This window comes from Galeopterus variegatus, unplaced genomic scaffold (assembly GCF_000696425.1).
Source record: "Galeopterus variegatus unplaced genomic scaffold, G_variegatus-3.0.2 Scaffold2271, whole genome shotgun sequence".
Classification (NCBI taxonomy): Eukaryota; Metazoa; Chordata; class Mammalia; order Dermoptera; family Cynocephalidae; genus Galeopterus; species Galeopterus variegatus.
In genome coordinates, this window is record NW_007728382.1 from 61,437 (window position 1) to 78,206 (window position 16,770).

The window sequence follows — 16,770 nt, forward strand, 5'->3', positions numbered from 1 at the left end:
AGGAGAGAAATGGTCAGTTGCTAGAGAGGAAAGTGAGATCAAGAGGTTTTACTTATGAACTTATGTTTAAGATGGAAAAAAATAGCAGCACGTCAGTAGGCTGGTGGAAATGATCTAGTAGAGAAGGAAACGTGATGACACAGGAGAAAGAGGGAGAGTTGCTGGGGCAACACCCTTAAACAGGCTGGAGGAGAGGCGACCGAGGCAAGCGCAGGACTGGGCTCAGCTGGGAGGCAGCCAGGCCACCCCAAGGAAGGGGGAGAGGGCAGCATGTATGGGCACAGACACTGGCACGTGGGTAGGTGTGGCAGTGGGACATTGTGGAATTTCTCTTCTGATTGCTTCAATTTTGTCAGGACAGATAGGAAACAAAAGTATGATAGATGGAGAAGTGTTGGAGATTTGAGAAGAGGAGAAGGGAGGAATTGTCTTCTAGGAGAGTGGGGAAGTGAGTGGACTAGAGACATGTGGCTCCCGTGAGCTTGGTCCTCATCACGTCAAAGGGAATCCAGCCATCCTGGAAGTGCAGGCACCCCGTAGTGGTTTAGCCAGGAGATGAGGGTTGTGCAGGGGAAGGAGATTACGGTTGGTCATGGAAGGTATGCTGGATACAAAGAGGGAAATGGACAAGGGGGAGGGTGTGAGAACAGGGGAGAGTTCACAGGATCGAGGGATCACAGGTCAGCAGGAGCGAATGGCTGCAGGAGTCAAGAAACTAGAGGGAGAAAAGAGACAGGAGGTAAGAGGAGAATGAAATGTGAAGCTAAGGTTGGTCTTTGTGTGCTCATCTTCATTTTGGAAGGAGGGAAGGTTGTGGTTCTGAACAGAACAACAATTCTAGGTCCTCTGTAATACTATCTTACTAGTCAAAATGGGACCACAGAGCCTAATGCCAATGCTCCTTCCAAGGTAGAGAAAAATTAAGCGATTTCAGCCTAGGTTTAACATTCAGCATACATTGTTGCAGGTCTGTGAAAATATGTAATTTATGTGTGGCTTATGAAAGAGACAAAACTTTGGAGAGGGCAAGGTAGAGAAAAATTAAGCGATTTCAGCCTAGGTTTAACATTCAGCATACATTGTTGCAGGTCTGTGAAAATATGTAATTTATGTGTGGCTTATGAAAGAGACAAAACTTTGGAGAGGGTAGGACAAAGTAGTCTGGTGGTGTAATAGCCTGGCGTCGATGAATAAAAAGGACATTCTAGACCCTCACAAATTGTCCACACAACAGCCACACAATTCTAATTCACACACATGGCCCTCCTGCCTCAAAGCTTCCAGCACCACCCATCATACCTAGAATTAAATTTACTTTCTTAGCCAGACCCATATTGCTCCCACATAGAGCCAATGCCTGCTGCCCCAGCCGGTCACACACCCGATCCCTTCCCTCTCCACCCTCCAGCCCATGGACCTTCTCTAGCCTCAACACAACACGATTTTTCCATCCCCTCCCCACATGCCTTTGTCCTTGCTGTTCCTTCTTCCTGGATTACTCTTCCTCCAGATTTTTTCAGACTTGATTCCCTCTCATTATTTACTTCTCATCTCACATGGCTCCCCTGCTTGCTGAGGCCTTCCCTGACCACCTTTTCCAAAATTTCTAAAACTAGTCACTGCCACACCACCTCCATTGGTTCCTCTGTAGCACTTACAGTTGGAAACTGTCTTGTCTTTTATTTACGTGACTATTGTCCTCCTCTCCTCACAAGGCAGGGTTTGGGGGGCACGGACAGGGACTGCGTGTGTCTTGTTGGCTGCTAGAACCCCTCTACCTAGAACAGCACCTGCCACATATTAGATGCTCCAAAAATATTTTTTGAATGAATGGAGGAGCCCAGGAATATCTGTTTTCAAAACATACTCATCAGCTAGGTATAAGAAGCAAGGTGTCTGGTGATCTTCCTGTGATTTTAAACTGAGGCTTTGAAAGATTCCATGACTTGTCCACAATCACACAGAAGAAAGTGGCAAAAGTGGAGCCAAGGTTGTGACTCTGCAGCCGTTGTTCTTGTTCCTCCTCAGGTGCCCTAAGGTGCCCTGAGTCAGCTGAGTGTGCATGAGAGTGCCCTAGAAAGGGGTTGAACTTGAGTTCTTATTTTGGCTTCTACATGAGACACCCAGATGCTGGGGTGATGAAAAAGGTGAGAGGACAAGAAGTTCACTGGGTTGATGCAAAGAGAAAGGTGGAGACAGACACTACTTGCCTGAAAGCCCCGCTGGAGCCATAGTATCTCTCGTGGCTGCTGGGAGCACACATGTGGGCTGGATTGCTGCTGCCACTGCACAGAGCACAGAGACGGGAATCAGGATTCGACCCAGGGGCACAGCTGCGACTGAAGAACTCATCTGTGAGGAAGGACAACTGGAGGTCAGCTCTTCCTTGCCTGTGTTAGCAAGAAAGCCTCAGATTTTGTCCTTAAAATTGCCAGAATGATGAAAAACACATTCCATTATTTAGCAACATGTCACTAAAAACAAGAACCTTGTGGAATTAAAAAACAGTTTAATCTACTTTTCTCCAGCTGGAGTTAAGTAGAGGGGAACTGACTCAAGTTGCATTGAGGATCTGTGAACTCCAGAAGTCCATCCCATCCTAGCACAGGGCAGAGGTGCCGAAGAGCAGACAGATTTCAACCCTAAGAGAGTGGACGAAATGAAAGTCCTGGCTGGTTGAACCCATACCACATGCTCTCTCATCTCTGCTGTCCTGGCTCTTCTTTACAAGGTTTGTCACCTTGACTTCAAGTCCAGGAAAGGCCTAGAGAAGTATGGCCACCTAGCTCTGCACTGGGCTCCAGGGCACCACGATGAGGAAACCAAGCACAGGCCGTGCCCTTGTGGAATCTGAAGCTCATGGAGTGACAGAGATCAAGTAACCACACCAGTGAATTCGTACTTCCCCCTTGCTCTGGGAAAGAAGACTATGATTCCATGAGGCTGCAGATAAAGGAGCCGTCTATAGACCTGGGAGTCAGGGAGAAGCCTCAAGAAAGAGACTAAGACTGAGTGGGAGCCACCCAAGTGATGGGTAGAAGGGAAGAGCCTTCCAGAGGGGGGTGGCACAAGCCTGTGTGGGTGGGGCGGGGGCAGGGCACAGAGAGCTTAATGGAGGCCACTGGGGCTGGACCACCGAGTGAAAGGCAGTGACTGCGTAGGGGGCAGGGTCCAGATCACATGCAACCTTTCACACATTTGTGTAGGTTTTGTTCTTTATCCTTAGAGAAATGGGGAGCCTCTGAAACTTCTAGACAATGCTAGACCAGGGGTAGTGGGTAGGATATAGTCAGATCAGCACTTTCCAAAGATTGGCCTGGCAGAGGGGTGGATGGAAACCAGGGCAATGTGGAGTTGAGGTGGCAGGCGATTGCAGTAGTCCAGGGGAGATGAGGGCAGCTTGGGCTAGAGTAGAGCAAAGGAGAGGGAAACAGGTGGAACAAGTGAAAGTGACATCACTGACGATGGATGGGTGTGTGCATAATGACAGCTAGGTTTCCAGCTGGGCAAAAGGATGGACTGTGGGGTTCTCCACCAAGCCACATAGTTCTGGAATAGGACCAGGCTCAGTAGGGATGGTGCATTCAGTTTTGGACAGGATGGGCTTAATGTGCTTTTGACATATTTGACTAGATACATCAAATAGGCAGTTCAATATATACACGTCTGAAGGTCAGGAGAGATCTGTGCGAGGGATAAGAACTTGAAAGTTATTGACACGCAGATATAATGTTAATAATAATGATAGCAGCCAACGTTTATCTAGTGCTTACTATGTGCCCAGCTCTGTATGGGTAACACTCCTTCAGATTGTAACTGAGACTGTAGGCGTGGATGTACGTGGTTGGCGATTGGGTTTAGGTTGGGAAAAAGTTGCTTTAAGCAACTCAAACATTTCTTAACCAGATTGGGAACCAGGGACCTTGTAGGCACAGGAGAAAAACCAAGCCAGTGTGTTTCCACAAAAGCCAGGAAATAGTGTGTTAAGACGATTTGAGGAAAAGCTGCCGAGAGGTCAGGAGGAAAGGACTGGAGCATGTCCCTTCAACTGAGCAACGTGGAGGCCACTGGTGGCCTTGACCAGAATTCTTCCTGTGGGTGATGCGGACAAGCCAGATGACAGGGAGTCGAGAGTGAGTGGGAGGTGAATGGTTCAGACAACGCTTGTAAGACTTCCAGCAGAAGACAGGGGGAGAAAGAGGGAGGGGGGATTTTTAAAGATGGAAGACATCAGGTGTGTTTATACGTTGAAAGAAATTGTTGGCTATACCANTGCCCAGCTCTGTATGGGTAACACTCCTTCAGATTGTAACTGAGACTGTAGGCGTGGATGTACGTGGTTGGCGATTGGGTTTAGGTTGGGAAAAAGTTGCTTTAAGCAACTCAAACATTTCTTAACCAGATTGGGAACCAGGGACCTTGTAGGCACAGGAGAAAAACCAAGCCAGTGTGTTTCCACAAAAGCCAGGAAATAGTGTGTTAAGATGATTTGAGGAAAAGCTGCCGAGAGGTCAGGAGGAAAGGACTGGAGCATGTCCCTTCAACTGAGCAACGTGGAGGCCACTGGTGGCCTTGACCAGAATTCTTCCTGTGGGTGATGCGGACAAGCCAGATGACAGGGAGTCGAGAGTGAGTGGGAGGTGAATGGTTCAGACAACGCTTGTAAGACTTCCAGCAGAAGACAGGGGGAGAAAGAGGGAGGGGGGATTTTTAAAGATGGAAGACATCAGGTGTGTTTATACGTTGAAAGAAATTGTTGGCTATACCAGAGGGAGAAGAAATAACTGAGGGTATGAGATTGTGGAGGGGAACAGGGGAGCGGCTGGCACGCCAGTGTAGGTCTAGGGATTGGCTGGGGACGGAGGAGGCTGGGGAGATGTGACATCAGGAGACCCACAGCTTTGGCAGGGGGTGTAGAGGGGGGTGGTTTCAATTGCCTCTTGCAGGTGCAGGTGAGATCATCTGTTGAGAAACATTGGTAGATGGTGGGGGTTTGAGGTGTGTGGACAAAGAGGACATTGGGATGATTATTGGGAAGTGTTGGGGCAGAGCAGAGAAACAGCAGGGGCGCTCATACTGTTAGGATGCACTGAGGCCAGCAGCCAGAGCATTTCCAGTGAGTTGAACCGCTCTACCACCCTGCGATTTTCTCCCAGCATGTTCAGCTGCTCAGGTGCACAAGAGAGCAGGTAACAGGGTTCATGCATGGAGGTGGTTGGTCAAATAGCTGGGGAAAGCCAAGCAGCTCGCCTTTTAGGTGCTGGCAAAGTGCAGCTGAGGTGACTATATGAGAATCTAAGAGAGACAAGGATGAACGTGAAGATTCAGCACTCAAGAACTTACTGGTGGGAGAGTTTCAATGAAGAACATATTCAATTTGGTTTACATGTGAAAGCAATAGACACCCACACACGTGTGCACCAACACACACCCCATTCTTGCTTTGCAGCCCCAGGTGGTTTCACAATGGAGCTATTTCTCTGAGATCTGTCCTCTGGGTCAGGGCACTCCCCTCAGAAGCAATGAGGTGATGAGAAAGGAGAGGACCTGTTCCAAGAGACGTGAGTCTCGCCCGCAATTCTGGTCAGGCTCTTGGCCCCACCTCCCACTATGGCATTATTTGTCATTCACCGAACTAAATTTCTCCCCTACCTAGGCACAGGCACAAAGCAGGGACTGCCACAACATCTCCCAGAACACACTCACCAAATCGACAGGACCCAGTTTGGTTGTATATTAAACCCATGGGGATGTTCCAGCCTGCAGAGGTGCCCACTGCAGTGTGGCAGGACTTCTTGCCTCGCAGAGAGTTCCAGGTGATATCAGCATCTGTTCTCTTCACCACAGCCACGACGTAATATCCTTGCAATAGAGATACCAAGATGCAATTTCTCCTTTTTCAGGGGGTTGTGGATGGGGGATAAAAGTGAGATCTGACCAGCCCTCCTTCACCAGGCCATTTAATAGCATATCTGTGTGGTGGATAATGTAAACTGGTATTCTTTATCTCCATTCTATCCCCCTTCCAGCTGGAGATATGGAAATGACACCTCCCATGCTCTCCTGCGGCTATGTTCTTAGCGTAACTTAGGATGTGTGAGATTTGGAAAGTGGAAGTGATATAGGGGCCCTCTGCCTTCCCTTTCAGCTCTTCCTGCTAGGAAACAAAGTCCCGGAATCCTTAGGCTTTTCTGTTCAGTTCTCCAATATCCCTTCACCACCCTAGGGGATTAGAGGCTATTACAGCAGCTGCAGCAGCAACAGCTACTATCAGTGCCAGCTTTCTATCCCTGGATCCCTGCTACAGGGTGTGTCTGGAACTCAGTGTACTAGTGGAGGCCTTGGAAGTCGTGGCTCTCCTAGGCAGCCAGTTCTCTTTCGTTCCTGCTGGGAGTCATTCTGGGAACCTAGTGTCCACTTTTTGTTAACATTTAATTTCCTGTATTAAATCCCTTCTTGCTTAAAATAGTGCTTCATTTCTTCACTGCTCCCTCACTGATGCACTCCGTCTGTCCTTTCAAGCAACAAGCAAGGCCGTCTCAGAGAAGACTCAGCAGGCTGCAAGCTTGCTCTTTCAGAAAACAAAATTGTACATATATTTATATATGTCATACTTATATACTATATATTTATAGTACCTATATCTATACACACATATAAGTATACATATTTATAAGTATATTATATATTAGTGGAGGGAAGCCAAGATACAATTTCAATATCTCCAGGTCTGAAAGGAGCTGCCAGCCCCTGCCTGCCCTCTTCTCGGGGAGGGGAAACATCTTGAACCCTTCAGCTCGCTCTAGCAGAGGACCCTCCCCATAGCTATCATTATTAGGTACTGGGCCAAACAGACTTACACTACTGCTCCTCAGACATGTCCACACCCACGTGTATTTACACACACACTGTGCTTTTTCAATGGAATCCTGCTATGCATTCTTTTCTGTGAGTTGCTTTATTGCTCCTCAATAGTGTATTGTGGACACCTTTTTGGTTCAGTAGAAATAGATATAGCTGGCTCTTCCTTTCTAACTTGGGCCCAGCAGAATGGCTCCTGCAAAGAAGGGCGGTGATAAGAAGGGCCGTTCTGCCATCAATGAGGCGGTGACCCAAGAATACACCATTAGCATTCACAAGAGTATCCATGGAGTGGGTTTCAAGAACCCACTCTCGGGCACTCAGAGAGATCCAGAAACTTGTCATAAAGGAGATGGAAACTCCAGATGTGTGCATTGATACCAGGCTTAACAAAGCTGTCTGGGCCAAAAGAACAAGGAATGTCCCATACCATGTCCTTGTGCGATTGTCCAGAAAATATAATGAGGATGAAGATTCACCAAACAAGCTGTATATTTTGGTTACCTATGTACCTGTTACCACTTTCAAAAATCTGCAGACAGTCACTGTGGATAAGAACTAACAGCTGATTGTCAAAGTTATATAACTGCGAAAAAGAAAAAAGAAAAGAAATAGATACAGCTTTCTCACTCTGTTATTAGTTGAATCTATTTCTAGGATGATTCATACTTTATAATACCCTACTGGTGGGCATTTACATGAGGGGGAGATAGAGAGAGAGGGAGAGAGGGAGGGAGGAAGGGAAGGAGGGAGAGAGAGAGGGGGAGAGAGAGAGAGAGAGAGAGAGAGAGAGAAGGTGCCAGGGTCTTTTAAACAACCAGCTCTCACAGGAACTAACAGAGCGAGAACTCACTCATTAATCCCCCCTCCCCCAGGGAGAGCATTAATCCATTCATGAGGGATCCGCCCCCATGACTCAATCAGTTTCCAGCACTGCCACATTGAGGATCAGATTTCCACATGAGTTTTGGAGGGGACAACACACCCAAACTCCATCAACATATGAGTGTCTACTTGTTTAAATATTTCTGTTAAATAGGAGTTCAGAATTAAGAGTTTTAATGGTTTTCTAGGTTTACAATAGTATCCTTTTGAATCATGACAATTTAACCTCTCTTCCCTTCCCCCATATTAAATTAAAACAGCTCTTTTTCTTATCTTACTGCATTTATTTCCAATATAATACCAAATATCTTTGATGGGAGTGGGCATTCTTGCCTTGCTCCTGATTCTAATGAGAGCACCATTAATATTTCATTTATTCTTACCCCAATATTACATAATTGAATTGTGCTTGTTGAGTAAGGCCTGAACTGCAAACTGGAATTGAAAATAAGATTAGAATCATACATCTTTAGATGTATGATTAGAAGATAATGTGGCTCACCATCACTACCACCACCATGTGTGCGCGTGTGTGCGCACACACACACACACACACACTCCTTTTCTTGATGGCATAAATCAGGTCTCTACATATGTAAGCTTGGAAAAGTTAAGACCTGCCTTGCCCGTTCCCTCCTAAATGACCTCAGACAAGTCACTTAATCTAGGAGCCTAAATGTCTCCTCAGTAAAATGGTGACAGTGAAACCCATCTCAGCAGGAGACTGAGGGGGATCAGATGTGCTAATAGGAGCATAATGTAGGTTAGGAATGGGAAAAGTAGATCACACAGGTAGGTTTCCAGCTGCGCTGCTAGTGCAGAAGCAGCACTGAGCCCCTCTTGGTGAAGCAGGTTCTCCTTAGGCCACAGCAGGCCCTTGCCTACCTGACTGCTCTCTAAGACACAAGTCCTGTAGCCAAATGCTGTTGTAGTAACTTCCTTCAGATCTAACTATTTCTGCACTTGTGGCATTGATTATTGTCACCCATCTTTGCATGCCAGTGTGTGTGTGAGAGACAACCTTTGTGGCTAACCATCTCCATCTCTACCCAGATGGAGCCTTCTCCATCACAGTCAGCCACCCTGTCAGTGTCTGAACTGTCTTCTAAACATCCTTTTTGACCTACATTTGCATATCACTGTAGTTCCTGGAAATTTCAGCTACTCTTGAAGCAGTCAGTGTTGTTTCTGACTATAAATGATCAGAATTGAGTACATGGCTGATGAGAGGCTGGCCCTTAGGACTGGGGATGAAGAAGACACAATTCACAGAAGACTTCTTAGCCATGAAAGTAGAGAGGGGCTCAGTACAGCGTATCCCAGGGTGTGGGTCCTGTCAAACAGGAAGGGACGCTGCAGCAGGCGAGCAGGGAAGTGATCCCTGAACTTGGCACTCTGGAGCGCTCCATGGAAGACGAGCGGGGCAGGACCTCTGTGACCCAGTGCTGGGGGTGGGGGGACAGAGACCAGAGGATGCCTCTCATGCTGTGGTGCTCCAAACCCCTTCCTTCCCCCAGCTCTCCTGCCTCACAAGACACTCTAAACCCAAGTAAACACCTGTTTTTCAGCTGGGATCCTATCACATTGGTTTTCCAAACTTAATGTGCATTCAATCTGTTAAAATACCGATTGCTAGCCCTATCCTTTGAGTGTCTGACTCAGTAGGTCCAGGATGGGGCCCAAGAATTTTCATTTCCAACAAATTCCCAGGTGCTGCTACTGCTGCTGCTGGTTGAGACCACACCTGGGAATCACGGCTCTATCTATTTTCCTAAACTGGGTATTCAGGGACAGATTCAGAGCCTCTCTGCCTATCTGGAGACACAAAATGAGAGACCTACTGGTGTTCTCCTATTCTGAAGACAGGTCAACTCGCCTTCTAGGAAGTGCAGTGGGCTGCAAGCTAAATGATAGATTTTATTTTCCTCCTCTTTTCATTAGCAGCATCTATGAATCTCCTCCCCTTATGAGGCCTTGTACTCAGCCCCCAAAGTGCCAGGAATGGGCTCATGCCCCAGTGCTGACCTTCACCCAGAGACAGCCAGGCAGCATGTGATAAGGAGCAGTGGGCTGTGTCAGGAGGGGCTTGGGGTTTCCAGTCACTCCACCTGTCCTGAAGCCCAGGTGCAGCCACCTCCTGGCTGTGTGGCCCTGGACAAGTCACAAAGTCCCTGAGCCTCACTTTCCCCATCTACATAACATGGGTCAGTGATACCCAAATATTGTGGGGTTGTTGAAGAGTAAACAGGAATAGTGCAAACAGGAGTCCTTTGTCAACTGTAAAGTACCTNCCCCATGACTCAATCAGTTTCCAGCACTGCCACATTGAGGATCAGATTTCCACATGAGTTTTGGAGGGGACAACACACCCAAACTCCATCAACATATGAGTGTCTACTTGTTTAAATATTTCTGTTAAATAGGAGTTCAGAATTAAGAGTTTTAATGGTTTTCTAGGTTTACAATAGTATCCTTTTGAATCATGACAATTTAACCTCTCTTCCCTTCCCCCATATTAAATTAAAACAGCTCTTTTTCTTATCTTACTGCATTTATTTCCAATATAATACCAAATATCTTTGATGGGAGTGGGCATTCTTGCCTTGCTCCTGATTCTAATGAGAGCACCATTAATATTTCATTTATTCTTACCCCAATATTACATAATTGAATTGTGCTTGTTGAGTAAGGCCTGAACTGCAAACTGGAATTGAAAATAAGATTAGAATCATACATCTTTAGATGTATGATTAGAAGATAATGTGGCTCACCATCACTACCACCACCATGTGTGCGCGTGTGTGCGCACAATCTTTAGATGTATGATTAGAAGATAATGTGGCTCACCATCACTACCACCACCATGTGTGCGTGTGTGCGCGCGCACACACACACACACACTCCTTTTCTTGATGGCATAAATCAGGTCTCTACATATGTAAGCTTGGAAAAGTTAAGACCTGCCTTGCCCGTTCCCTCCTAAATGACCTCAGACAAGTCACTTAATCTAGGAGCCTAAATGTCTCCTCAGTAAAATGGTGACAGTGAAACCCATCTCAGCAGGAGACTGAGGGGGATCAGATGTGCTAATAGGAGCATAATGTAGGTTAGGAATGGGAAAAGTAGATCACACAGGTAGGTTTCCAGCTGCGCTGCTAGTGCAGAAGCAGCACTGAGCCCCTCTTGGTGAAGCAGGTTCTCCTTAGGCCACAGCAGGCCCTTGCCTACCTGACTGCTCTCTAAGACACAAGTCCTGTAGCCAAATGCTGTTGTAGTAACTTCCTTCAGATCTAACTATTTCTGCACTTGTGGCATTGATTATTGTCACCCATCTTTGCATGCCAGTGTGTGTGTGAGAGACAACCTTTGTGGCTAACCATCTCCATCTCTACCCAGATGGAGCCTTCTCCATCACAGTCAGCCACCCTGTCAGTGTCTGAACTGTCTTCTAAACATCCTTTTTGACCTACATTTGCATATCACTGTAGTTCCTGGAAATTTCAGCTACTCTTGAAGCAGTCAGTGTTGTTTCTGACTATAAATGATCAGAATTGAGTACATGGCTGATGAGAGGCTGGCCCTTAGGACTGGGGATGAAGAAGACACAATTCACAGAAGACTTCTTAGCCATGAAAGTAGAGAGGGGCTCAGTACAGCGTATCCCAGGGTGTGGGTCCTGTCAAACAGGAAGGGACGCTGCAGCAGGCGAGCAGGGAAGTGATCCCTGAACTTGGCACTCTGGAGCGCTCCATGGAAGACGAGCGGGGCAGGACCTCTGTGACCCAGTGCTGGGGGTGGGGGGACAGAGACCAGAGGATGCCTCTCATGCTGTGGTGCTCCAAACCCCTTCCTTCCCCCAGCTCTCCTGCCTCACAAGACACTCTAAACCCAAGTAAACACCTGTTTTTCAGCTGGGATCCTATCACATTGGTTTTCCAAACTTAATGTGCATTCAATCTGTTAAAATACCGATTGCTAGCCCTATCCTTTGAGTGTCTGACTCAGTAGGTCCAGGATGGGGCCCAAGAATTTTCATTTCCAACAAATTCCCAGGTGCTGCTACTGCTGCTGCTGGTTGAGACCACACCTGGGAATCACGGCTCTATCTATTTTCCTAAACTGGGTATTCAGGGACAGATTCAGAGCCTCTCTGCCTATCTGGAGACACAAAATGAGAGACCTACTGGTGTTCTCCTATTCTGAAGACAGGTCAACTCGCCTTCTAGGAAGTGCAGTGGGCTGCAAGCTAAATGATAGATTTTATTTTCCTCCTCTTTTCATTAGCAGCATCTATGAATCTCCTCCCCTTATGAGGCCTTGTACTCAGCCCCCAAAGTGCCAGGAATGGGCTCATGCCCCAGTGCTGACCTTCACCCAGAGACAGCCAGGCAGCATGTGATAAGGAGCAGTGGGCTGTGTCAGGAGGGGCTTGGGGTTTCCAGTCACTCCACCTGTCCTAAGTGCCAGGAATGGGCTCATGCCCCAGTGCTGACCTTCACCCAGAGACAGCCAGGCAGCATTTGATAAGGAGCAGTGGGCTGTGTCAGGAGGGGCTTGGGGTTTCCAGTCACTCCACCTGTCCGGAAGCCCAGGTGCAGCCACCTCCTGGCTGTGTGGCCCTGGACAAGTCACAAAGTCCCTGAGCCTCACTTTCCCCATCTACATAACATGGGTCAGTGATACCCAAATATTGTGGGGTTGTTGAAGAGTAAACAGGAATAGTGCAAACAGGAGTCCTTTGTCAACTGTAAAGTACCTCTGAGCCTCACTTTCCCCATCTACATAACATGGGTCAGTGATACCCAAATATTGTGGGGTTGCTGAAGAGTAAACAGGAATAGTGCAAACAGGAGTCCTTTGTCAACTGTAAAGTACCCTACAAATATTAATATCACAGGACAGATTTGTATCTTAATTAACTGTGGCTTCTCTTCTTTCCCCCAGATCCAGCAATTTTTGTTTGTTTGCTTATACGTTTCCTCCCTGTCTCCCCAACAGCAGGCCGTTGCCTGTGAGCTCCAGAGTTACTGATTCTGACTCACCTTCCATGGGTGTATTCACACACTTAGACCCCAGCTTCTCATTGCCATGTTTAGGCTCTAAAAAGAAAAATAAAAACAATCAAGGTACATGGCATTAAACTCTCACATGACTCAATTCAAAGCCATTTTCTCAGTCTCAGTAGTCGAGAATAAAATGAGAAGCACTAACTAAGCAGATGATCATTGGTTATCAACGTGCTGAGGCTCTGCAGGTCTGTTTTACCCCTTCTCCCTCTGCTCTGTGCCATTTGAACATTGAGCCCCAGCCCAGAACCTCCCAGATACTCAGGCAGATGCAGATGCAGAAAAGGAGCTGCCCACTGAAGGGGGGAGAAGAGTCATTGCAGATTTTGGCAAAGATCCCTTTGTATAGCTGTGCATGTCATCCTGACATCTTTCTTCCTTCAGAGTCCTAGACTGTGGTAGGCAATCATCACATTCTTGCTAGGTTGGGGGAAAAGATCCCAGCCCATGGAGTCAGAAAGATCTAGATGCAGTCTTTGTTCTACCTTGGACACATCATTTAACTTTTCTAAGCCTCAGTTTTTACATCTGTAGAAATGGAGATACCACTATGTACCCCACAGAGTTGCTTTGTTTTGAAGGATAATGTAGCAGCTGAGGTATAATTAATGGTATTAGGGGAATCCTCTTTTCCCTCTGGCTTTAGTTTTCCATATGAATGGAGCCCTATTAAAGAACAGGACTTTGCAGCCCCAACCCCTTAACCACCCAGAGCAGCTGGAGTGAGTAAATGACTAGCAAATTTGGCAAAAGGACCTAAGGACACGTGGCTCAGCCCTTTCACTCTCTATTGAAGAGAATGAAGAGAGGTGGTTTAGATCTCGCCTACAATAAAATGTCTCCCTGTGCCCTCAGCCATGGGGTGAGCCAATAGACTGTTCTCCTGAGTTAGTGGGCAGCTCCAACACAGCATTTGGTAAGCCCTGTGCCAGCTCTCCACCATGCCTCCAATATCACCATATCAGTTTAAAGGTACTAGTTCGATCTCTTTCTGCCTAACTCTTGAGTTTACATCTTAACAGGTTCTGACTCTGGGAACGGGGATTTTATCTACTAGCTCTCTACACTGTAACGATAGTTATTATTATCTCAACACTGGGAGAAATTGTTTCCTCATCTTTCTATGCCCACAGCTCTGGAGGAAAGAAAACACAGAGACCTGCTCCCTTCCACTTACCATAGTTCTCTGCCAGAACAGGCACCAGACCACACTTGCCCGCCGTGTAGATGAATCCTCCATCCAAGCTCATGGCGTCAGCTTCTCCTTTCTGAAGTTAAAAAGCCAATCGGTAGCACAACAGTGAGACTGTCTCCTGACCCCCTGACCCTCAGAGATTTCTGTCTCATTGGCTTCGTATCACACGTACTTGTGATTAACCAAATTGTAAATCACCCAAGTCTTCTGCCATGTAAACATGGGGTCCAGAAAACTAAACATGCCTTTAGCCTATTGACCCAGGAACAAGTACCCAACCCAGGTCATGCTCCCCGGACATCTCTGTGTCCTCTCATGAGACCCACGCTGAGTCCTGGACATGCGCTCACCACAGCTTCTTTGTGACCACTGTCAGTCAATTCAACGATCCACATGGCCACACTCAGAAAATGTCATGAATCTGTTTCTATGGGACAAGTATTCTTTCAAACTATGCAGTTCAAATCTGTTTCCATAATCCCATTAGTACTGTACTCAGAGCCCCAGCACAACAAATATTTTCGATAAATAATTTATCTAATTAAATAATTCATTAATAATTAATGTATTATTTTAATTAGTTTTTCTAACTGCAGAGCACAAAATGTATGCTTACAGTCACAGATAAAGTCATTGAGCTTTTGACCTGTTAACTACCCTCCTAGAAATCTAAAAAACAGTAACTGTTAGCAAAAACTTACCAAACCCTTACTACGTGCCAGGCTCTTTTCTAAACACTTTACAGTGATTACCTCATGTATCCCTTGCAAACTCCAATAAGGTGGGTACTATAATTTCCCCTCTTTTATAGATTAGGAAACTGAAGCAGAGAGAAGTTAAATATTTGTTCCATAGAAAGACATTAGGATGTAAACTTAGGCAGATTAATTCCTTAGCTTCTGCTCGAAACCGCTATCCAACATGGCCTCCGGAATCTGACTACTCCAGAGCATATGTCCCTAAATACTATACTATATACCTTTTTTATCCATAAAGTGGGTGAAAAATATACTTCATAGGCTCATCACAAATATTAAATGAGTTAATGCAAGTTAAGAGCTCATAAACTTGCTTGGCACATAGTAACTCCAGAAATACTAGCCATCATTAATGTTAAAGATATACTCAGAAAAACTGAGTTATAAAAACAAAGACTTTCAATCCCACATTATCTATATAGCAAAGACTTTGGAAATAACTCAAATGTAAACATTTAGAAATTGGTTAAATAAACGGAGGCAGAAATACTTGTGGAATATTATGCAGCCATTAAAACCCTGTTTTAAATGAATATTTCATTACCTAAGAAAGTGCACCAACTTAAGTCTTAAGACTTTAAGTGATAATAACCATAGCCGACACTTATTGACTGCTTACTATGTACCAGGCAGTGTTATGAGCACTCAAATTCATTTAATCTTTACAACTGAGAAATTCAGGAGACTGAATAACTAGCAAGTTCTTAATCTTATGGGTTGGTGCCAGGGAGGTTTACCAAAATTAGAACCCTCTCAAGAAAGGCTATTGTATGGTTTCCGAAGTTTGTCAGTTTTGTAGTCTTTTATTTACAAATATATTTTTTCCTAATCACTAAAATATTATCTGCTCATAGAAAAATGGAAAGTTAATAACAACACAGTTTTATCACTCAGAAATTATGTGGTGACGATCTCTGAGTGATGAAGTTGTGAATGATTTATTTTTCGTTTCTCTACCAGCATGTAATATTTTTATCATCAGAAAAAAAATAACCTTACAACTAACGGACTGAAAAGGTTGATCAGCATTCACCATCCAGAGTGACCCTGATCACCCCCTGGAATGTCACCCCACTTCCCATGGCTCCTAGGCAGGACACTCCTCTGAACTTTCTGGACTCCAGAGATGAGCCCCCAAGGAGTCCAGGTCTTGGGCTAGCTCTATGTTTCTGTCTGGCCCTGAGCTGGAGGTGCCCGTGTGGCAGATAGGGGCAGCACACAACAAATGTATCTTAGCATGGAGGCTGACGAGGAGGCATCTGGGAAGGGGTCTTCAATGCTAGACTCGGCAGAGCACTGTGGTCTGAGTGCCCGAGCCAGCCATGGAGGTGGGGCCCTCCTACCGTGATGGCGGCGATGCAGTCCTGGGGAGTCTCCTCCGTGGTGCACTTCAAGGCACCACCACTCACTGCACTCCACTGGTCACACTTGGCCCTCTCCTGGTGGCCCACTGCACACCACTTCACCCTCTGGGAGTCTTCCACACCTAGGACAGGTGGAGAAGAGCCAGGGATCTAAAGGAAGCCCCAGGTGGGTCTGGGGCTTTAGTGCCACTAGCTGCAGAGTGGCTGCCCAACGGGGCCCTCAGTGACAGCAGCAGAGTTATGTGTCTCATTCTCATGACACTGCCCATTCCTCCCTGTCATCCTCCAGGAGAAGTGGGGAGCTCGGTTCTCAGAAAGAGCAGTGAAGGTGCGCTCGTCCCCTCCCTCTGACCTCATGTCTGCAGGCCTCACCTCCCCTGGCAGGCCTTGCTCAGCCCCACCCCAGCTCAGAGTCATCGGGGGCTCTCTCTGGCAGGCCTGTGCTCCCCATCCGGGGGTGTGCCCCAGCTGGTAGCCACATGCTCTGTTACAGGGGGGCCTGCTCACTCTCCCCACACCCACGCCTAATACAGAGCTGCCCTTTTGTAGATGCTCAGGAACTACTGGGTGATTAAATGGAGGGGGAAAAACAGAGAAGGAAGAAATGAACTGTAGGGACCCAACGGAAGGCAGCAGCCAGA

At 46.6% G+C, this 16,770-nt stretch overlaps 1 protein-coding gene and 1 pseudogene across 1 annotated transcript in view; one reads left to right on the forward strand and one right to left on the reverse strand.

Moving 5' to 3' along the window:
• LOC103597300 (inhibitor of carbonic anhydrase-like) overlaps positions 1–16,770 on the reverse strand; it is a 38,878-nt gene that overhangs the window by 9,435 nt on the left and 12,673 nt on the right. Inside the window, 5 exon segments of the mRNA XM_008581123.1 lie at positions 2,211–2,352; positions 5,707–5,862; positions 12,789–12,845; positions 13,990–14,080; positions 16,109–16,251. Of these exon segments, the coding sequence (XP_008579345.1) occupies positions 2,211–2,352; positions 5,707–5,862; positions 12,789–12,845; positions 13,990–14,080; positions 16,109–16,251 (589 nt within the window).
• Positions 6,663–7,423, forward strand: LOC103597299 (annotated as a pseudogene).